Raw genomic sequence first — 21,231 nt, forward strand, 5'->3', positions numbered from 1 at the left:
CAATAACCCAGCGTGAAGCTGGGATGCTGAAGCCAGCTTGTGCTGGTTTTTTCAATAGGGAATTGCAAGCAGCAAGGCTTGGTGGCGCTAAGTACCGCCCAATTCATGTTCTACAAAAATATTTTTATTTCCTCATTCCACTATTGCGCTTCGAAATCTTCGGGAACCTTTATTATAGACACATACGCATACTACAAGCAGCTGAACATACATTGAGAGCCTCCACATACATGGCATCCACACGCATGGCACATACAAACATCTATACAACCACCTGACCCGATCACTACTCTCGAGCTCTGCGTTTCCCCTCTTTTATATTGGTCGTTTTGAACATACAGAATTTTTCGGTGACTGCCTAAGCAATAAAAAATATTCCCAGCATGTTGATTTTTTTCCAGCAATGTCATACCTCTGAGAGTATTTTGAATGGCTCAGGGGATGAATCTCTTAGTAAAAAGTAAACGCTCGATCATGCCGTAATTATTTGAAAGCCAATAAATCAAGCCACTTCAATGCTGTTCCAAGCGATGTGTTTGGTTCCCCGGACGACTCGTCGTAGCCAGTATCTCTATTGTAGTGTTTGTTCTTCTATTTGTGCTGTTCGCGCACGGCTGCGATTGTCGTTTTGAATTAATCTTTGTAGAGCGGATACTCACTCAGCTAGAAGTGATGCCTCACGGGCAGAGGAATCGCTCTTCAAACAACTTGAATGCAGTCAAAGCAGCGACTTGCGGCAAGTGTTAGGTGTACGAAGCTACGCCGTGGCGAGCTCGGAAACTTCTAGCGCTCATCCTCGCTCGTCATGTGTTGTTGTTACACGACTGATACGCGAACACACGGTCACATTGGCTGTAATTCCAGTCTTCTGTTCACAACGCACAACACTGCCATCACGATGTTTCTGCTATGTTGCTGACACTCAGAAAAACAAAACCACGTTGATTGCCTCTATGTTCGCGGTTTCATTGTTGTGAAAGATAGTTTAGCGTTGACCTGGCTTCACAGCAAACGACAGTTGACAGCAAAGCTGACACGTTAGGCCAGTCTATTGCAATATAATTATATTAAAAGTCATACATCGTAGCGGAGAGAGTCCACAGGACGCAGACGTTTTATCCCGCAAGCCGCTAGAGAAGACCGCTCAACCTCCGAATAGGGACACTTACCTTTGCGAAGCCACTTTAGATCTACGTCAAAGCCGAAATAAGGGTAACGAAGTGCAAGGTAATGTACAATACCAAGTATCACCCGTCTCTTCAGACGTTTTATGGCGGCTGTGTTGAGGATACCGCGTAGAAAACGGCATATTGTGCTACAGCAACCCCGCGATCATCGACAATGGCTACCGGTAATTCCAGCTGGTCTCTAGACCACCATGCTAAAACTCTTCAATGATGGCTCTACCCCAGGAAATCCTGGTCAAGTAAAGACTAGCCAAACTCTCCGAATGCTATTGCAAAAGCGTTCGAAGAGTTTGGCTAGGACAGGCGTTTCCAGGCATGTCTTTTCTTGTGAATCACGTAAATAAAGAAATTGACTAATATTTCGCCTCTCACCGAGATTCATCCTATTCAATCACCGCAAGCCGCTTTCGAGCTCATTGAACTTGATCGTTTAAGGATATTTACAAAATTTTAAAATTTTATTGTCCTTGCTGTCGACCACCTCACAAAATGGAGGGAGCTGCGTACCGTGCCCAAAACGTCAGCGATTCACGTTGTGGAGTTTCTGCACGAGAAAATACTACTCCGCCACGTCGTGCACCGAATTGTTCTCACTGACCGTGAAACTCCATTCAGCTATCGTCTTTTCAAACACGAGACGGTGGCTTATAGACTGCACCGCGCCCAGACAACTTCCTACCGGCCCCAAACCAACTCAGGCGTCGAGATTGCCAATCGCACCATCAAAGATATATTGTGCGCATATGGAAATGCTTCACACGACAATCGAGATCTGTACGTACCATACATAGCTTTTGCTTTAAACACGTCGCAAAAAGCGAGTACCGGAACGTTCCCATTTAAGCTTGTGTACGACAGAACTCCGGTTCTTCCACAAGAGTCAAAGTTATCCACCACGTGGACCCCGGGAAGGCAAGAGAGGACTGCCCGTCTTGAGAACCGACTAGACAACGGCCGACGCCGTGCTCGCGTCGCCATAACCAGAGCCCTGCTGCGGATGCTAACCAAACACCGACAGGACGGTCGAGTGCCTCCCATATACTCTAAGAAAAAAGGAAGGAAAAAGGCAGCAACAAAGCTTCTCCGTCCCTTCTACTGACGCGCCCCCAAGCGGACACAGAAAAAAAATAGGATCAATATCTTTTCCTCCCCCCATAGGCTGACGGGAGGAAACTTCCACCCTAATGCCCTAAGGCGAAGGCCGTCTATGCTTCAATCTCCCAACCCAAGCACGCAGACTCAGAAATTTTTTCTGCAGTGCCGTATTTACTGTTCATTTTGTGAAACGGAACCGTTAGAAAGAGCGAAGTTTCCAAACGTTTGAAACGGTGCTATGTACAATGGACCTAATATAGCGGTGTCCGCAGTCGTCGCGGTCGGGTCTGTGATGCTGCTGTCGCTGCTGCAGCATTTGCTGCCGCAGCGAATGTTTTGTCTGTCGGTCATAAAAGTCTGGTTCCCGTGTGCGTCTCCTGTGCTACTTTTTTATTTTGTTATCCGTCACTGAGGGCCCATCGGCGATGAGCCTGGAATGGCAGTGGTTCTTATTGTGAACGAAGACGTGAACCGTGGCGGATGTTTCCATGTGTTTTGCGTACCAGCGGTGTAACAACGAGATGACGTGTGTTCTCTTTTATATTAGAGTTGAATTAAACTACTCGAGAGATTACGGTACAATCGATCGGTGTAGCGTATCGACTCAGACGCTGACTGGCGCGAGCACATGAGGCGCGGGACCGGACCAGCGTTCCGCATGCCAGGCAAGCGCATTCAAGCAACGAGCCGCCACCAGCCAGAGCAACCTTTGTCATGCTTACCTTTTATAGTAAACGCCGATGGCGCTGTTAAGTACCGAGCGAAAGAGGACACCTTGGTGGACTTAGCGCGATGCGCCCCGCTTTACGAACTCAGATATGTACATACATCATGGTCCTGTTCGAGAAGGCTCGGCGTAGAAGAGGCCGCGGCTCGCGTTGGCACGCGCAGGTGCGTTGATCCATGCTCGCGCGCCGCGCTCTCTCACGATACACTTCAGTACACAACACGTTCCCCCTAAACATAATTCTGAAAGTACCGAGGACGACGCTGTCCACGCTGTGGGCGTCCTAACGAAGAAACACCTGGAGTTGGATTTGGAGACTGCGGATGCGGTTTTGATACATTATCCTAGACGGACTCTTCCGTACTCGACGTGACGTCCGGTCCGACGTCTTGGCCAGTAGTTCCGAAGTTTGGCACGTCGCAGCTGCCCCTAACAGTAGGGTTTGGCATATCGCATTTTCTACTTCGGATGTGATCGATGTGTCGCCGCCACACACGTCCGTCTTCAAGCTGTACCTAATAAGAGACAAGTCCCAACTGGCATAAAATCTCCCCTGGCAACCAGCGGTTCCCGCTTGCGCTGAAATTCATTGCAAACACGATGCTTTCCTGCGCGAACTGCAAAGCACCGCAAAAAGAATCACCGTTCTTTTTGAGAATAGGCACGACTGAGGTTGCCCATGAGGTATGCCTTACTGGTTCAAAAATTCCTTGTTCGACCAATTTTTTGATTACTTCGTCTACCTTGGGCAGCAGCGGAAGTAGAATCTGACGAGCCTTGAAAAATTTGAAAGTCGCGGCAGGGTCGACATCCACACAAACAGGGGGTCCCCTGCTTCTTTCGAGTCCTGGCTGAAAAAGCTTGGGAAACTCGTCAATCACGTTGTGAACCGCAGCCGCTTCCACCTGAGGCGTCGATGTGTCGACATGAAGGACCCCCTCCAAGGAGATGCCCAAGGACCGGAACCAGTCGCGCCCTGGCAGGCTCACACCAAACCCTTTGACAACCACAAGTTCCAATTTCATTTTCTTCTCCTTGAAGGACACGTCGGTTGTTTCGCTTCCGAGAACTTCTAGACGCCGGAAGACGCACGGCCTGAGGCGATAGCGCTTACGCCAATGGTGTGTTCTTTAAGCTCGGTATTTAACAACCGGCCTGAGAATAATATTGGAACGCAGCTTCAATTCACCGTGACTAACGTGACTGTCGTTTGGCGCCTTTTCGATTGAACATAAGCGGCTGTTGTATTCAATAGAGACTGAACAGGCTTGAAATATACCTGAAATAAACCATGTCTGACTCCTGCAGCAGCGACGCATATATGATTTCTGGTTAATAAAGTTTGTTAAATGAAAATAAAAAAATAAATAAATGGTGTCAGGGGAATATACACACGTATATTCCCTTAGCAAACATCTGCTTGCCTGTCCTCTGGACGACGGAGTCCTGGGTTTAAGACCACCATGGTTTCTGTTGCTGTACTTTGCAGTTTGATCACTTATTCAGTGGTTTGACATTATCTATCGGGAATATCGTATCCAACAGTTTGTTCATTTATTATGTTTGTGCCTTCTCGTTCAACACAGCTCATTCTCAGTAACCATGGCAAGGACTGTGATAGAGCGAGTGGTATTTGCCATATACAAAAAGCCCGTTATTATTTTGGTGCCTTGTACACTTGCAAACGTGATAGCGCACAAGGGAAACACTGTTGTGACGCGCTTCCGAGATGCAGAAAGTGGAGCTTAAAAAGCCAGAGTTCATAACGCTTGCCACCTCACAGAAAATCTGACTACCCATGATATGGTCATGACACGAGTTAAAAGATATGCATGGTTGCTAAAGCTCAGAGATTGTTTTTTGGGTCGTTAACAACATCCATTGTCTGGTAAAACAAATTTCTGGCATAACTACAATGTATTTTAACAAATTCCAGTGCTCTTTTGTTTCAGCTCTTGGCTATCCAATGAGTTGCTGGAAAACAGCCTAGATAGAATATTAGATTGTTATAATTTCATTAAGAATGCAAAATATAACGACAAAACAAATTGAGGTACGTTTCAACTAAGTATTGTTTTCTCTGGAGCAAAAGAGAATGGCACTTTACCAACTAGGTCACCAGCAGTCTTCCTTTTAGTGAACTACATTACTACAAATGCTGCTACTCGGCTGCACAAAATGTCAGGGAGGAGTTCCAGTTGTCCCGCCTCCAGCACATGTTTCTTGCCTTCTAAAGCGTTTCGGTGCATCGTGATCTTGAGTGTGTACGCACAGCTACAGAATGGCGAAAGGCAACGAGCGTAAGTTGGAGGCTAAACGTCTGAAAGAGATGGCCTGCCGTTCTTATTGTGTCAGTGACTATGTAGCAGTGATTACTTAAAAGTAAATAAGTCGCTTGGCAAGCTGTGATCTTTCCTGGGAAAGTAATAACCGAGAGGTCATATTGTTTGCTTTATATGTTTCTGTGAAACTTCCCATTATGGTGAACCAAATGAGTGTGAAACCACCAAAAGTTGTAATATTCCTCCTTGTATTGTTAAAATAAAACAAACAAAAACAGTACAGGGAGGATTGTATGTTTATTAACAAGAATTATAATCAAGGAGAGAAACTTAGAAAATACTTTCACACTTTGACAAGTTGAGGAAGATTTTAGGCAATAAAAAGTACCCAAACACCAGCTTCAATGGAGAGCAAATTCGGCACACAAGACCCAATCTCAGAGGAAAGCCGAAGTTTAAAACCCGAAAGAGAGTTTAAATCTCCCCTAGCATAACGTAGGATAATCCCAGAGGTCTCACAATTCAATAAGGAACAGAGTCACAAAGCCACATATGTTCAAACCGATCAATGCTTTTGATTGTTGATTATACTTGCACATTTTTATATATAACCCGAAAAGCCGAAATCGCAGAATAGTGTTTCGAAAAACCCGATTTCTCCCCGATTGCCAGCATGCGGAAGAGCGCCTGATTTTTAACCCAGATTTTTTAACATATCGAAACCGAAGAGGAAGGCCCTTACCTAAAGGGTGAGTCAAATGGATTGCTAACCTATTAAAAAAACCGCATATATCAGTTTCTTAACATATCAAGCTAAGAGTTTCTACAGAGGTGGCTAACAATGGTGCATTTTGTGCATTAAATCTTAAAAGAATGAGCTTATTTCAGTAAAGAGCTAAACATTAAATGTGAAGTTGCTACTTATGGTGTCCCTTCGCTAATGAAAGGCATCTGATTAGTACAACAGCTGACAGATGGCAGCAGCCGTTGACAGATGGCAAAAATAGCCCACCAAAAAAGTATTTTTGGTTTTGTGGCTATTCAGTGTGTTTCATTAGTCACAATAACAAACTCTTTACTACACTGCAAAAGCCCGCACCGCATTCAACACGAAAACCTTGTCTTCCATTGCAGAGGTTGTGGGAAGCACACATAGCCGCCTGCAATCTTATGTGCCGACTGTAGGTTGTTGTGAAAATCGGATGCCTTTCGTTAGCAGACGGACGCCGTAGGTAGCGAATTCACACTCCTCTTGTTTATATTTTACTCGGGTAAGTTTTTTCTTTAAAACGTTGATACACAAAATGCACTATCTTTCACCACCACTGCAGAAAATCTTACCTCGCTACACAAAGAAAATAATTTGTGTAGTTCCTTCAAAGAGCCGACAATCTATTTGACTTACCCTTTAGAATGTTGTTTCTCACAGCAGAATGTCCTCAAACTTGCAAAACTGCAAAGTGAGGAACAATCTCATAGAAAGTTCCCGCATTGTACAGGTCAAGTAGCCTAAAGTCGAAATGGTTGTCTGGCATCACTGCCTAACATCGACACATTTCTCGACAATGTAGGAGCACCTGTGATTGCAGAAACGCACAGTTTCCAGGCGTTTACAAAGAATTAATACACCACTCATCACCAGCAGCCTCTCCACTTGCAGAAACTTTGGGGTGTCATTCTACACTTCGGAGACGAACACATGTCTCAGACGGTATGTGCAGCTGTTGGTGCTAGCAGTCTTCACAGAGCAAACGGTGCCAGGTAGCACGCCAGTGGAATGCCCAACTTGGCCGAAGGTCTGGCAAACATAACGGCCCAACTTTGGCGCTGTTAGGATTTTGCACCATGGCAATCATGAGTGCCAAAGTACGGTGCCTAACTGTAGCCGTAGTTGGGCGATCCTAGGGCATGCCAAAGTTTGGCTCTTCTCTGGAACGCCAGAGGAGCGCCATATTTGGTGCCATACCTGGGCCATAACTGCCAAAACAACGCCGAATTCGGGTATTTTGGACATGCCAAGTTTGGCCTTTCTCTGGTCCGCCACAGTTCTGCCAAAGTAAGTGCCAGACTTGAACCATAACTGCCAGAGCAACGCCTAATTTGGTATTTCGGTCACACCAAGTTTGGCTTTTCTCTGGCCAGCCACAGTTGTGCCAAAGTAAGTGCCAGACTTGAGCCATAACTGCCAAAGCAGCGCCTAATTCGGGTATTTCAGACATGCCAAGTTTGGCCTTTCTCTGGTCCGCCACAGTTCTGCCAAAGTAAGTGCCAGACTTGAACCCTAACTGCCAGAGCAACGCCTGATTTGGGTATTTCGGCCACACCAAGTTTGGCCTTACCCTGGTGCGCCACAGTTCTGCCAAAGTGAGTGCCAGACCTGAGCCATAACTGCCGCAATAAATCTTAATTTGGTGATTCGAGGCATGCCGAAGTTTGGCTCTTCTCTGGCTACCCACTGAAGTGAAAAATAAGTGCCAAAAGTGGCAAAGAAAGCGGAGAGGCCTGCCCAAGTTTGGAATATCTCTGGTGTGTCAAAAAAGTGCTCTTTCACGCGCCCCAGAAGAGAATTAAACTAAATAAGCGCTGGGAACACGATGGTCAGATGTCATCACTTCCGTTCCCAAGCAGCAGGGCAATACTTTGTGGTATCGTGCCAGTACCGGCCGAAAGTCGGTTGCAATATCGCTCAAATGCCCAGTGTTGCACCACCGTTTGATATCCGGCAGGTATTGCCGTAGAGCCGTTTTGCCCCGGCCTAGCGTTCGCGCAATAATGTGTGAATACTCTACGATGCGTCTGCTCTGTATTGGCCGAATGTCGTGCAAGTATGTGTACGTTGCATATCATTTGTTGCATATCCAATCACATGTACGGACAAACAAAATTTTTTCGATCGCTCTCAGGAGTTTATTAAACCGCTATCATTACACACAGTGTATTCTCGACATATTTACAATAGTCACACTTTTCTGTAAAACGAAAAGCAAATTATAAAGTAGAATTAACCCTGTCCTCATGCCAAGCAAACCTCATCACACAAAAAACCGCGGAGATTGAGGGGAAAGCAGGACTACTATCAGAAGCATGCTTGCAGTGTACTTACTAATAAAATAGCGATATCATGTAATCCTTAATAGATCCAACTCAGGGCACCCCAGAAACACACTCGAGAAAGAAGGTTGCGCACATTCAACTGAAGTCTCGTCGTCGGCGAAGAGCAGTTTTTGTCGAAGCGTATCCAACAAACACATCACAAGAATTCCACGAACTCCGGTGAAAAAAATGGCTGTTACCGAAAAATGTTCATTGACGTATTCCGGCCGTTTACAACGAAAAAAACACGGCCGCGTCTGCAACGCACGAAAGCAACAGAATACTGAAGAGCGCATTTCGAAAACCGGACCTACGTGGCCCGCCTATTTCTATAACTAGGTAAACGGCGAAAACCGCAGCCCCAGAGATCCTATCAACGTGACAGGGAGAGTCACGTGACAAATTTTCGTCCAAACGTTTTCGTTCTACGCGCCCTACGTAGAGAGGTCACGCCGGGTCACGCGTTTCGCTCCACCCTTTTGATGTGCCCGCTCGCTGACAGCCACACGAAGACACAAAGGCAGGTGGGGAGGATTTGCAAAAGGCGAGGTCGAAGGGGCATCAACAACGCATGAGAGGAAAGGCTGCTTTTTCCGGTGACCTTGTCGCCTTTCCTAGTCTGTCAGCGTTCTGCTTCCATTGTGGGCCTCAGAAAGATAATCTCCTTTCTTGAAAGCGAAATGGAAGGGGTGCTTATGTCTTGCGGGCTTGTCGCCATCCCCTCCCGACTCGCTCGCAGTGGCCTCCCATGGCTGTCGTGCCGACGAAATTAGGAGCGCAGCAGGGACATTTTCTCTCGCAAATGACGATCGGGTGCTGAGAATACAAAGCAGCTCTTTCGGCGTCCATTTGATGTTCTCGGAGTCGGTCGTTGACGCATCGCCCGTTTGCCCGATGAACCTGGCCCCGCAGGACAGGAGATCGCGTACACTTCCTCCGCTTCCTCTCCTTCCCCCAAGATTTCCCTTTCCGGTACTCCCACGGAGCGGGCGGGCTTTGAGCTTGAAGCCGAAAATAAATGTTGTTGAAGTTGAAAGATTGTCCTGTCGGTATCGTCCCTTATGTGTCTCCACTTTCTAAATGTTTTAAAAGCACCAACACGCTAAAATAGTACAAGTTCCGGGATTTCATTTTAAATCCCCAAGTGTGATGCGGAAGCCGCGACACGGAGCCCCGGTCGTTTCCGCTCTTTGTTATCGCTATGATTTGACAGTGTTCAATCACAATGCAAGACACACCCAGAGCAACGCTCGCTTTTGCAATACACCGCTAGCACGATGGCAGCACTTTTTGTAAAAGCGCAGTCACACCGGGGATGTAAGCAGTCGCGCGATGCTACTAAATCGCATCGCAAAGAAAAAAGTAATTAAATGATCACTCTGGCTTGCGCGATGAGCGAGTCCAACGCCTTCGTTGGCGAGACGCTTCTCAAAAACTCTTGCTCCGAACGCCATTGATTGGCTCAGCCTGTCCGCGACTAGAGCGCATCTCAAAAAGTCGGGTCAGCAAGCGACTGCTCAAATCCCATCGCTTTTTACCCGCGATGGTCGCTTTTGCGATGAAAGTTATCGCGCGACTAGATCGCATCACTGGTGTGAACGCGCCGTCAGGCGCATTCCCACTGGCGATGTAAGCAGTCGCGCGATACGACTAGATCGCATCGCAAAAAAAATTAGATGGTCACACCGGCGCGTGCGATGAGCGAGTCCAACGCCTTCGTTGGCGAGTCGTTTCGCGAAAACTCTCGCTCCGAACGCCGTTGATTGGCTCAGCCGCTCCGCGACTAGATCGCATCGCAAAAATGTCGGGTCGAGAAGCGACTGCTCAAATCGCGTCGCTTTTTGCCCGCGATGGTTGTTTGTGCGATGAAAGTTATCGCGCGACTAGATCGCATCGCCGGTGGGAACGCGCCTTTAATGTCGAACCAGTCTGACGGCGCGTCCCGATATTGGCGTGTGTACCTACGCGCGAGTACAACATCCGGCACAATTTGCGTTTGCAAAGCCTGGTTCAGCCGTGTCAAAACATTCAGCCAACCTTTGGACTGGAGAAATCAAGATACAACCAAAATAAGATAAACTGGCCAGCCGAAGAAAACTTGATTTCTATTTAATTAGGTTGAAGACCCCCCGCGTACATCAAATACCTCATCAGCCGAACTTCAAGGCAGTAAGCCTAGTTCTGGCACTTGTTTGGCAACTTTGGCCCGTAGCTGCCAGATGACAGCCAAACTATCGGGAAGCTACGCCTAACTTCGGCACTCGTTTGGCGACTTGGGCCCAAAGATGCCAGATGTCAACCGAGCAACAAGGTAGTAAGCCTAACTCTGGCACATTTGTGGCGATTTTGGCCCGAAGGTGCCGAATGACAGCCGAACTATCAAAAAGTGAAGCCTAAGTTTGGCACTTGTTTGGCGAATTAGGGCCAAAATACCCAGACTGTTGCCAAGGGAGGTCATGTTTGGCTCTACTTTGGCTTCTTCGGGCATTTCAATTCCCTAAACTCCCAGACAAAAGCCAAGTTTTGGCCCAGAGCTCGGCGCTACCTGGGGTGATATCTGATGTGATGACGGAGACAGCAACTTGCTCTTCTTCTGAGAGGCTCGTCACCTTGACCCAAGCAGACCCTCTTGTTTTAATGTAGCTTTCAAAAAGCTTTCCAGACAGCTCGTAAGCTTGCAACAGCTGATGCCGTATGCCCTGTGTTCGGCAGATGTTACGGAAGTTCCGAACATTTGAGGCAACGGCCTTGAAGTATGCATGCTTTGCCTCGGACCGCATTCCCCAGTAGCGACGGGGCTGGCCAAACTTCTGTATGGAGCTCGGGTAATGCAGCAGATGGTGCAACTTTGCGGTGACTGTTACGGATGGGTAAAGGGACGTGAAGGAATCCAGAAATCCTTGGATTTTCACCTGCAGGTAAGCAATGCAGTCTCGTGGAATATTCTCTGCCAGGATTATATCGATGCAATGTCTGTAGGCCAGGTAAACTTCCCAGTGTGGGTTGTTGACGGGCACAGATTTTCCGGAGATCTGTGGAAGGAGCCTGAATAAACACCACTTTTGAGCTGCCGTACCTCTCAGGTTGGCTTTTCCTTGCAGAAACTGATCCTTTAGTGCAAGAGGGGCGGCCTTCTTGTCATGGAAGCCACAGTTGAAGCTTGTTACCTTGTTATCAGATTTCTGAAGCATGCCATCTTGAATCAGACCTCGCAGGACATGCTGCATGACAAGCCCCATTCCCCCTTCCAAAATGTGATGCATGGCATCTGGAGGGAATTGTGTTGTGATGTCAAACTCTGTTAGGCTTTGAAGTGCTGGAACGACAGATCTGCCGTACAGAGGTCCGTTTTGTGTTGGATTGCGAGCAAATGCTTTCAGGTGGCTCTTGTGTCCTGCAGTTGGCCTCAGAGAGAAGCTTATGTAGATGCCCGTACCGAGCAAGGAAAAAACGACATATGCGACCACTGCTGAAGCAGCATTGGAGGCCTGCCATTCTGTGCATGGAGAGGTTGTCTCCGGTGAAAGCGACTGTCAACAAATTAAAATACTTCCCTGGTGCATGCACACCATACTCATGGACATGGTTTAAGTCTTGGATGAGCGGAGCAAGAACTCGATCCAAGCCATACTTCTTAACGTCTTGGTACTTGACAAGCAACAGAAGATGCACGGCCTTATAATTTCGATCGGTGCCTTGGGTGAATGTTGATGATCGAGAAGTAGACAACCAGAATCCTATGCGACCCAGCTGCTGCACCATTGGATTGCTCAGCTCAAGCTCATCCGAGTACAGGAGGAGGAAGATTGTGGGTGTCCCACTGTCAATGTGCTGCAGGTGTTGGCTGATGAAGTCTCCATCATTGATGTCCTGAAGCACCTCAGGCTGTTCTATGGGCTGCATTACGCTTTCCAGGATGCCGGGGCATGATAGCAGGTTGCTGAGCAGTTGTGAAACTGGTATGTAGCACATAGTGTGTTGCAATGCTTGATTGTCTGTTTGAAGTGGCATCACCAAAGGATCTGTGTAAGGCAGGTTCTCCATCACATACTTCTTTCTGAGGTAGGTTGTCTGGATCCCCGAGAAGATGTCCTCGACAATGCCTTCAGAATTTTGAAGAGAAGCCAATTTCTCCCTCACTGACACGGTGACATTCTCCCTCTCGAGGACCTCTCGGGTTTGGTCCGCCACACTTTCAAAAACTTTGGGAACAACGTTTCTCATCACTCGCAGGATTTCATCAGCAGTGCTATGGGCTAGCTTTAACTGCTCTGTAATCTTGAGGTGAAACAACGCTAACTGTTTTCGGAGAGCACTTCTGTCCTCTCTTGGTTCTGCTGCAGAGGGTTGTCCTGACGACGACGGACCGGGTGGGTGTGCACTCTCGCATTCGGTTTCAGTTGCGGTTTCATCATTGGTACACTCTAAAACCGGTCTCTCATAAAAAACGCTGTCCCTCTGATTTTAGAGGGGACAACAATGCTTTCAGGGGGACAGCTCTTTTTAAGAGGGAAATTGAAAAATAAAATAGCAACATCTAGAGGGACACCAACATATTAGGGAGTTTTAGCAGGTCGTTTCCACGCGAACGGTTCGTCCTTGAACGCATCGGTGGCGCCACTGCGCATGCGCGCGCGAGTCGTTCGAGGCGTCGGGAGGCTCTTCTCGTTGGTTTCCCCCATTCCAGCCGCTGGAGTCGTCACCGCAACGCAGCCAGCGACCGTTCACGACTCATGTGAAAAAAAAGATGGCGGTCGGTGCGGCGACGGACTTCGCCGCCGACCCAGTCGAGCGTTAGGCTTAAGACAGCGGGAGGCGATTTTCCATCCTGTTACTCTGCTTCATTCGAGAATTTGAACCAAATCATTTCGAGGAATGCTCAGAATGGTAAACGGTCGTGAAGGCTGTAAACTGCGCATGCTAGTAAATATTTGCGATCTGCGGGCAGACTAGCTGCCGTGGCGACCGCGAGCAGACGAAATGATTTGGTTCGATGGCACACAACGTGAACGATCGTTCAAGTTCAAGATGACAGAGACACACCACATACCTTTACGCTTGTTCAGATACTTTTACTCTATCTAGCTTCGCAGTTCTTGAAATTCCGACCGGCAAATGTTACGTCCACCGTCTTGTTTACATCAGGCGTACGCCGGAAACACGAGCCGCCACGGACTTGCACGTTGGAGAATGTTTCACATGTTTACTAGAAGATGTCGCCACCGTTAAGCATTATCATCATCATCGTTTACACGGTTGCGCCAGTCTCATGTTTCGCTAAAATATGTCAAATTTCACGTACGGTTTCACGGAACGGACCAGCTGCACCGTTCGTGATTTCGGAACCGTATGCTCAAAAAACGACTAGCTAAATCTCCCTATTAAGAGAGACCAAGGAAACCGTTTCGTTAGTCCCTCTGAACAGGAAAGACAGAAAAAAAGATTCACGCGTGCCCTTCATATTAAGAGGGGACTGGTCCCTCTTAACTGGACCAATGTAGTTCGGTCAGGAGGAGGGGGGCAGGCGCACTAATCCACGGCAAAGAGTTCGGACTGTGCTAAGGCTTCGCGCCAATTCACGGAGAGCTGGAAACGGTCGTTGCCGGAGAGTCGCAAGCGTCATGCTGCTCGTTTGACTTCCTTAGGGTGAGTAATCCTGTCATATTGGCGCTTTTGTTTTGGGTGCATTGCGGGTGGGAATAACGAGCCATGAATATTTTCACGCTGGCTGTGAGATGCACGAGCTTTGCATGTAGAGTGAGAGTGTTCACCTGTAGTCCGCGGACGCGGTCGCTTCCTGGATCTGCTCGTTCAGCTAGGACAAAGCGTCGCTAATCGTTTGCCCTGCCGTGAGCCGCAGGGCTGTCTTTCGCACAGAACACTTTTAGCGGGTTAGGGTGTCCCAATGTGTACGCGTCTGTCTTAGGCTGGTGATATCAGACCATTTTCTGTCCGACGCTTTTGTCTACTTTTTAATTTCGAACGCGCGTTCGTTCTTCTCCCAGCTCGAGCTGCTAGCTTTGGCAATGCTACGCCGGCATTTTATTGCCGGCACTTTCCTTGTATTTTATCCGTGAGCGTACACTGTCGGCATCGAGTACTACAAAGGATGGCATCACCCTCCCTAAAGCGCGAAACACATGTACGACGAAACCGTCCGATCCGACGTCCGACCGCGCAATACGACGGTCGGAGGCGAGGGTTTTCAACGCTCTCCGATGCTACGAACACCCTCTCCCCCCAAGGTCATTCCGGCAGTCCGCACGTCGGATCGGAAGGTTTCGTCGTACATGTGTTTCGCGCCTAAGGAAAAGCCAGCATAAAGACACCCTAGCTGGGGCAGTCAGTGTTTGTAAGCCTGGCTCGCCGATTTGTTTCTCGGTGTGCACTCTAAATGCTTGAGGTTGACCGCCCGAGAGCGTTGATTGACAGAAAGAATGTTGGCGATTTTGCGTTTGTTTGCCTTCACAATTCATTACAGCAATTTACACTGCAACGTTATGTTGTAGACATCGTTAGCGTTGCAGTGATTATGAACATTTTTTCTCAAGTGGGCGGCGAGCAAAAACCCATAGTGTGTGTGTATGTTTGTGAAAAGGGCAGGGGGACTGGACGAGCACAAAACAAAAAGAAGAAATAATGTGTTCGCGTTGCGTCGGCGTCGCGGCGTCTGCGGAAAGGGGGGAAGGGTGTAGCGGTGGCCAGGGAGTACATTTTTTTTTTGTATTTCTTTGGCGTACTGTTTTGTTCGTTATATTTTGACGGTCATGCCGGCGCAGCTACCGGCTTTTTTTTTTTTTTTTTTTGTCGCCGACCATGTTTTTGTTTTTGGAGATTTTATGATGTTTATTATGCTCTTTGTTTTCTGTAGCTGGCTGAATATTTTTTTTTTCTGTGTCGTACATCCGCGAAAAATATATAAACAGAAGTTTTCTTTTTTTTCTTTTTTTTTCTTTCTTATGCGCTTTAGGGCTAGGTTGACTATGGGTGTTAAATGACTGACCGTTATTAACAATCTTGTTTTCAGAGTGAGGCAATGGCAACGAACGTTGACATGAAGGGAATCAGGCGGGGGTTCCGCTCGGATTGCTCGAGCTCTACCGGGACCCTCTGCACGGTGGAACGCACCACCCTGAGTGGTGAGCCTACTGCGGCCACCCGCACACGGTTCACAACGAACTCGGTAATTATTAACTTTTTTGTATTCTGGTATATAGGTAGGCTCTATTTACGTTCTGTTGGCATATGCACTGCTTCTGAAAAAAAAAAAATAGTAAATGAATGGCTTGCGGCGAAATGTTTACAGAAATGTAATTTTTTATTTGATTATGTTGCTTTCTAAAACATGCACTATAGATCACTTCTGCAGCTTCGAGCCGCAAATGCAATCCATGCTTTCCAAAGCACATGGGGCTTCTAAAGTTCATCTACTACTAAATGCGTTTTCGTTTTGTCTTGGTAACACAGAAACGATTGATTCTCGTAAATTAATTAAAACTGCAGTCTATTCTCGTACCAAGAATTAATAGTAGCAGAAGTTACGTCATAAGCTAATGTCACTCGCTATTTCATCGTATACAGATTGGGTTCCGAATCTTTGAAATGTTTGCACTCTATTTTCGCATTTGTTTCCTACCTGCTTGATAACAGGGGAAAGCGCTTCATTACCTTTATTCTAATTCCCACTCTCTGTATCTAAAGGAAAACAATATGGTCTTTCATTCAGCTAAAGGTGGATGCACAACTTCGGTTCCACAACACGATCGTCACCATGCTGGGAAACCTGGAGGAGGTAAAAGGGGCCTTCTGCGGAGACAACCCAACAACATTCTTGAACATTAAGACCATCCTCCGGTCTCGATTGGCCAGAAGTTCTTTCATCACCTATGGTATGTGAAAAAGCGAATGCAAAAATAGAAATCTAAGTTTGACGCTGACGCAATTTTTTTTTTTTTTTTTTAACAATTGCTGCTTGCAGGACGATTTTACCCCTGACGAAAAAGTTCCCAGACCCAAGACTTTCTTCGGTTCGGAGAAAGGGATCGTTTCTGGGAACTGGTCAGTGAAACTCACCGCTAGCACGACTATGGAGGGGGCACTAGTCATGTGCTTATGGGTGTATTACATAACGGGGCTCTCCTACCCTGTGGCATGTGGACAAACCCTTGGACTCCTCTAGGGTCTGCTCGTTGAAAATAAAGTGTTTCGATTCAGTTTATGTCGGAGAAGCTCATAAAATCGCTTATGGCCGTTCAAAAACAACAGAAATTCTGAGCTTCTGCTGATGACAAGAGACGCCGAATAATTCGTTTTTAATGCTATGAAGTAGGTAAATACGCTCTAAAAAAAAGCACAGGGATCTACTTTCCCGAGCCAGCACTTGGAAAGTCAATCACCGTAACTCACGGAAGCAGCTCAGCGAATCACGATGGCGAAACATAAGATTAGACCAAAAAAGGCAGTCCGAGTTGTGACATTAACCAATGCAAAACATCACGCTTGTTGTGCTTAATGTCGTAACTCGTTTTTTCGGTATAATCATATGTTTCGGCATCTACATTCGCTGAGCTGCCTCCGAGAGTTATGGTGATTGTCTTTCCAAGTGTTGTGCGAGAAAGTAGACGCACGGGCTTTTCTTTAGAATGTACTTTTCTTTTTGTGTTATCCGCTAAAAAAAGTTTTTTTTTCTAGCACGATTGTATTGTTATTGTTTATGATAGGCAAAATGAGTCACTTTGCAGCACGAAATTTTTTGTGTGATAGTTTCCAAGAAACGCCGATTTCTGGCGTCGTTCTAAGTCTTTTTTATTCGTAAAAGCTACCAGAACATCTTTATAGAATTATTATTTTGATAAACACATATCAATATATTTTCTTGTGTCATGGCAAATAAAACAGTGTTTACTCTTAAAGATTGTTACTGTTTTCTTTAACACATTGATTCCGTTTATCAAACAAGATATACAGATAAAATTTTAATTCTGCTACGCAGCACAGAATAACTTTGGTTATACAATATCAGCGAAAGTGCGAGAAGTGCAGTGCAGCATGTCAGCTGACACTCAAAACACGAAGGCGCTGAAATTGTACGATACAATAACAGAGGTAACTTAAAGCCGGGGTCACGCTGCTTATACATCATACAAAATACATTCTGCAGACATGTTCCAATGCGAGTCACCGCGACATCCGTGGTTTGTATGCCACGTGACAAAGTAACCTCTTGATTGGTTACCTCGTGGCGTACGAAGCGCGGATGTCGAGGTGACTCGTTTCGGAACATGTCGGCAGAATGTATTTTGTATGAAGTATAAGTAGCGTGGCCCCGACTTAAGGGGGACTGTACCCCTGCATTTTAAGCGGGCCACCGTCCCTCCGAATTTAAGAAAGAAAATATCTAAAAACTGTCCCTCTTACTAAGGGACTCTGACCTCAAATTTAAGGGAGACGCCGCCTCGCTTACTTTAAGAGGGGTGGTGTCTCACTTAATTAAGAGGGAGCATCTCCATGTAATATTAAGAGGTCTGTCGCCCCCTTTAAAGTTAAGTGGGAAAAAATCGAAGAAATGTCCCTCTTACTAAGTGGGACCGGGCTTAGAGTGTAGCTTCTTGAAATCTGGCTTCAGTGGAAGTTAAGGCCATGGCATCTTTGTGTTTTCGATAACAATGTTTTTTATACGACCCATAACGTCGAAATGATGCGACATAGCCGCCGATCCCACAAATGACTCTAAAGTCTGTTTCGCAGCTCTGCTCACTCATATGATGGGCATCGCGTTGGATAGACGCTGCCAAAAAAGGACACTTTGGGCAGCGTATAAGATCTCGAGGCATATTGCACAGTCAGCCTGTTGATCATGACAAAATCAAAGCTGTCATTTCACTTCGAAACCAGCTGACTAAAGCTGTGATGTTCGAGCTTGTCTTGTGGCAAAGTCGTCGAGCTTCCAACCAGCTGGGAATACACACAATACTTTAGCATGGAGTCGCATACATAAACGGATACGTCTTCGTCGCTCAGAGGCAAAAATCCAAACGTTTGACGAGAAACGCCGCGGGGAATGTTTTGTTTTCAGACTACCTTATCTGCGCGAGAAAGACAGGGCAAGAATAGGGTGCTCAATTGTCCAGTCGTCCACCCTCTCAGTCAGTCAGTGGTCACGTGCTTTATAGCACGGATTATTTTTTAATGATATCTAAGGCGTAGATTATTAATAAAAGTAACTTAAATGAAAAAAAAAACATTTTTCTTTATTATTACCGAAACGCCAAACGTGCATTTAATTATAAATATATAAAGCGCGTAGCCGCGCAGAGTGACTCTCCGCGACTACGCAGAGTGACTCCCCGCGACTACGCAGAGTGACTTACGCACCTTATGATTGCACAATGTCACGCGGTTCCCGCGCTTCTACTAGTTTCGGTTTCACTTTATCCATGGCAGATACGCGACTCTGCAGCGAAAAGATAATTTGAGTAGCGTCTTGAGTCGAGAAATTACACATTATTTTCGTAGCGCCAACCTCCCTTCGAAGTAAACATCTTCGACAGAAATCTGTCTGGTTTGGGGAACAATTCGAAAAAAAGAAAACACAAACCAAAAGTTTAGAAACAAAGAGTTACCAATGTTTCGGTGCCGACTTGACTCTTTCTTCAGGGGTGACTAAAAATGGAATGGGAGAGCGCGAGCTTCGACCTCTCCTTCCCCTTCTACCGAGGTGATGGTTTGTGAACGTGACGCAGGCCATGGACGTAAATAGATGGTAAGGCACCGAGGGACCTTTTAATGTTCCCCGGTGTATTCTGGATATGCCACGACTCCAAGAACAGGCGTTTTCGAATATGTGGCTCCGTGGCTATCACGTGTGAGTTTCCGAAGTCGATTTGATGATCAAATACCTCACAATGTTCCGCGACGAGGCTACGCTCGCGATCGAAATTGCGCGCATCGTTCTGGTGCTGGCGCATGCGTTCGGGAAAAGATTTAGTTTCACCGATGTAGGCGGCGGGGCACTCTGCACACGGTATCTTATAGACCACGCCTTGTGCTTTCTCTTTTGGGAGGCGATCTTTCGGCCTTGGCATGAGCCGTCCTAATGTTGACACTGGCTTCTTGGCCACTTGGATCCCTTCTTTTCGGAGCACGCGCACCAGTCTCTCGCTTGTCCCTTTTACATAGGAGACGCCGATGCGCGCGATGGGGCGGGGCTGTATGTCTCCCGACGATCCATAGTTACTGCGCGTGCAGCACTGTAAACGGGCGACGCGTTGAACGAAACTCCTTGAATAGCCGCTTTTTTGGAGGTCAGCAAGTATGGTTTGTTTCTTCTTTCTTCTGTCTCTTTCCGACGAGCAGATGGTCATTGCTCTAGATAAGAAAGTAGAGACCATCTCTGTCTTGTATTTTGGCCGTTTCGCGGTACGGCAGTGCGTAGTGGATCCCATTCTGAACTGATCTTTACCCCGTGTCTGCTTTCGTTTGTGGCCAATGAAGTGTCATGCCGAATTAGCGTTTAATCGCGCAGAAAATGCAATTAGAGCCGCTGTGGCTGCCCGCTGTATACAGCCTATGCAGAACACGCTTTAGTAGCGCACTCTCGCGCCGTCGATACGGAGTGCGGCAGCCTTGAGCGCTCGCTGAGCTCACTACCCCTCCTCTAGTTCACGGCCACTAAAGCTACCAAGGACGTCATGAGGGAGGTTATTTTTTGCTTGTATTGTAATTTTAATTTGCCTATAACTTCTAAAACAAAGCGAAATTCGAGAAAAGAACAGTTTTATTAAGTTACTACGTTCAGTGCGCTCAGGTTCGGTGCAAATTAAAAACCAGTAAAAAAGTCCTTGCAGGGCCCCTTTAAGACAAACGTTCTCAGTTGAAACCAAAGTTATAAAAAAAGTCTTCAAAATGTATTGCCATTATTTACATCAGGAGCTACTCGTTTAGCTACATACATCGAAGATGCTAGGCTAACAGCTGTACTCTTCTAGCATGGCTCCGTTCGGAGAAGCAGTTTATGGTGTGTTAACTTCCCGCTGCCTGAACCTTCATACAGCAGATCAAACCTTTTAGAAATTTTTACAATTCTGCTTCCTAGATTTGCACATTCCACAATCCTGCTTCCTATCTACAAGAAGCAGGATTGTCAGTAGTGAAAAAGTTGTGTCTGTTATATGAAGGTTCAGGCTGCGTGAATTAAAGGAAGCAGGATTGTGAAAAGTGCAAATATCTGGAAAGTTTTATCTGTTATATGAAGGTACATACATGCAGCGGGAAGTTAACCAACCATTAACTGCTTCTCCGAATGGTGCCATGCTAGTACAGTACAACTAATGACCTGGTACTTTCGAAGCAATTAAACGGGCCGCATCTGATGACAGTAATGGCATTAAAGTTTAAAGACTTGTTTATAATAGTAAAACATATAAAATAGCGTAACAGAAGGACAAGGACAAGACGTATGCAGGACAGGCGCTAACTTTCAACTAGTTTTATTCTGGAAAATCGAACACATATATACACACGACAGGCAAAGCAGCACCACGTAAAAGTTGATTAATTTTTCACCCGATCACTCAAAAACTGAAATTCATTACAATGAAGAACAATAGAAGTGTCGCTGACACATGCCGTCCCACCTTTTTTGATAAAGAAAGCTTCCAATAGCTCTCGAGCGACTGTCTCTCGGCTTCTTCCTAGTATCCGTATCTGCTGAAGTCGCGGAACACAGCCACACGTGTTGCAATGTATAGGCAAATGCGAGTCATATTTATTTTTAACTGATAATGCGTGCTCCCGTGCTCGGTCATTGATGCACCGCCCCGTCTGGCCAATGTATACCTTTCCACAA

General features: G+C 46.5%; 1 protein-coding gene across 1 annotated transcript; it reads right to left on the bottom strand.

Moving 5' to 3' along the window:
* Nucleotides 1-6,714: 6,714 nt before the first annotated feature.
* On the bottom strand, nucleotides 6,715-12,799 carry LOC120837936. Its single transcript, XM_042288530.1, has 4 exons — nucleotides 12,685-12,799; nucleotides 11,821-12,586; nucleotides 10,994-11,714; nucleotides 6,715-6,744 (listed from the first exon to the last, which is right to left on the bottom strand). Exons 1-4 carry the CDS (start codon nucleotides 12,797-12,799, stop codon nucleotides 6,715-6,717), a joined length of 1,632 nt encoding a protein of 543 aa, XP_042144464.1.
* Between the last annotated feature and the right edge of the window lie 8,432 nt (nucleotides 12,800-21,231).

The sequence above is a fragment of the Ixodes scapularis genome, unplaced genomic scaffold (genome assembly GCF_016920785.2).
Source record: "Ixodes scapularis isolate PalLabHiFi unplaced genomic scaffold, ASM1692078v2 PGA_scaffold10__122_contigs__length_95168666, whole genome shotgun sequence".
Lineage (NCBI taxonomy): Eukaryota > Metazoa > Arthropoda > Arachnida > Ixodida > Ixodidae > Ixodes > Ixodes scapularis.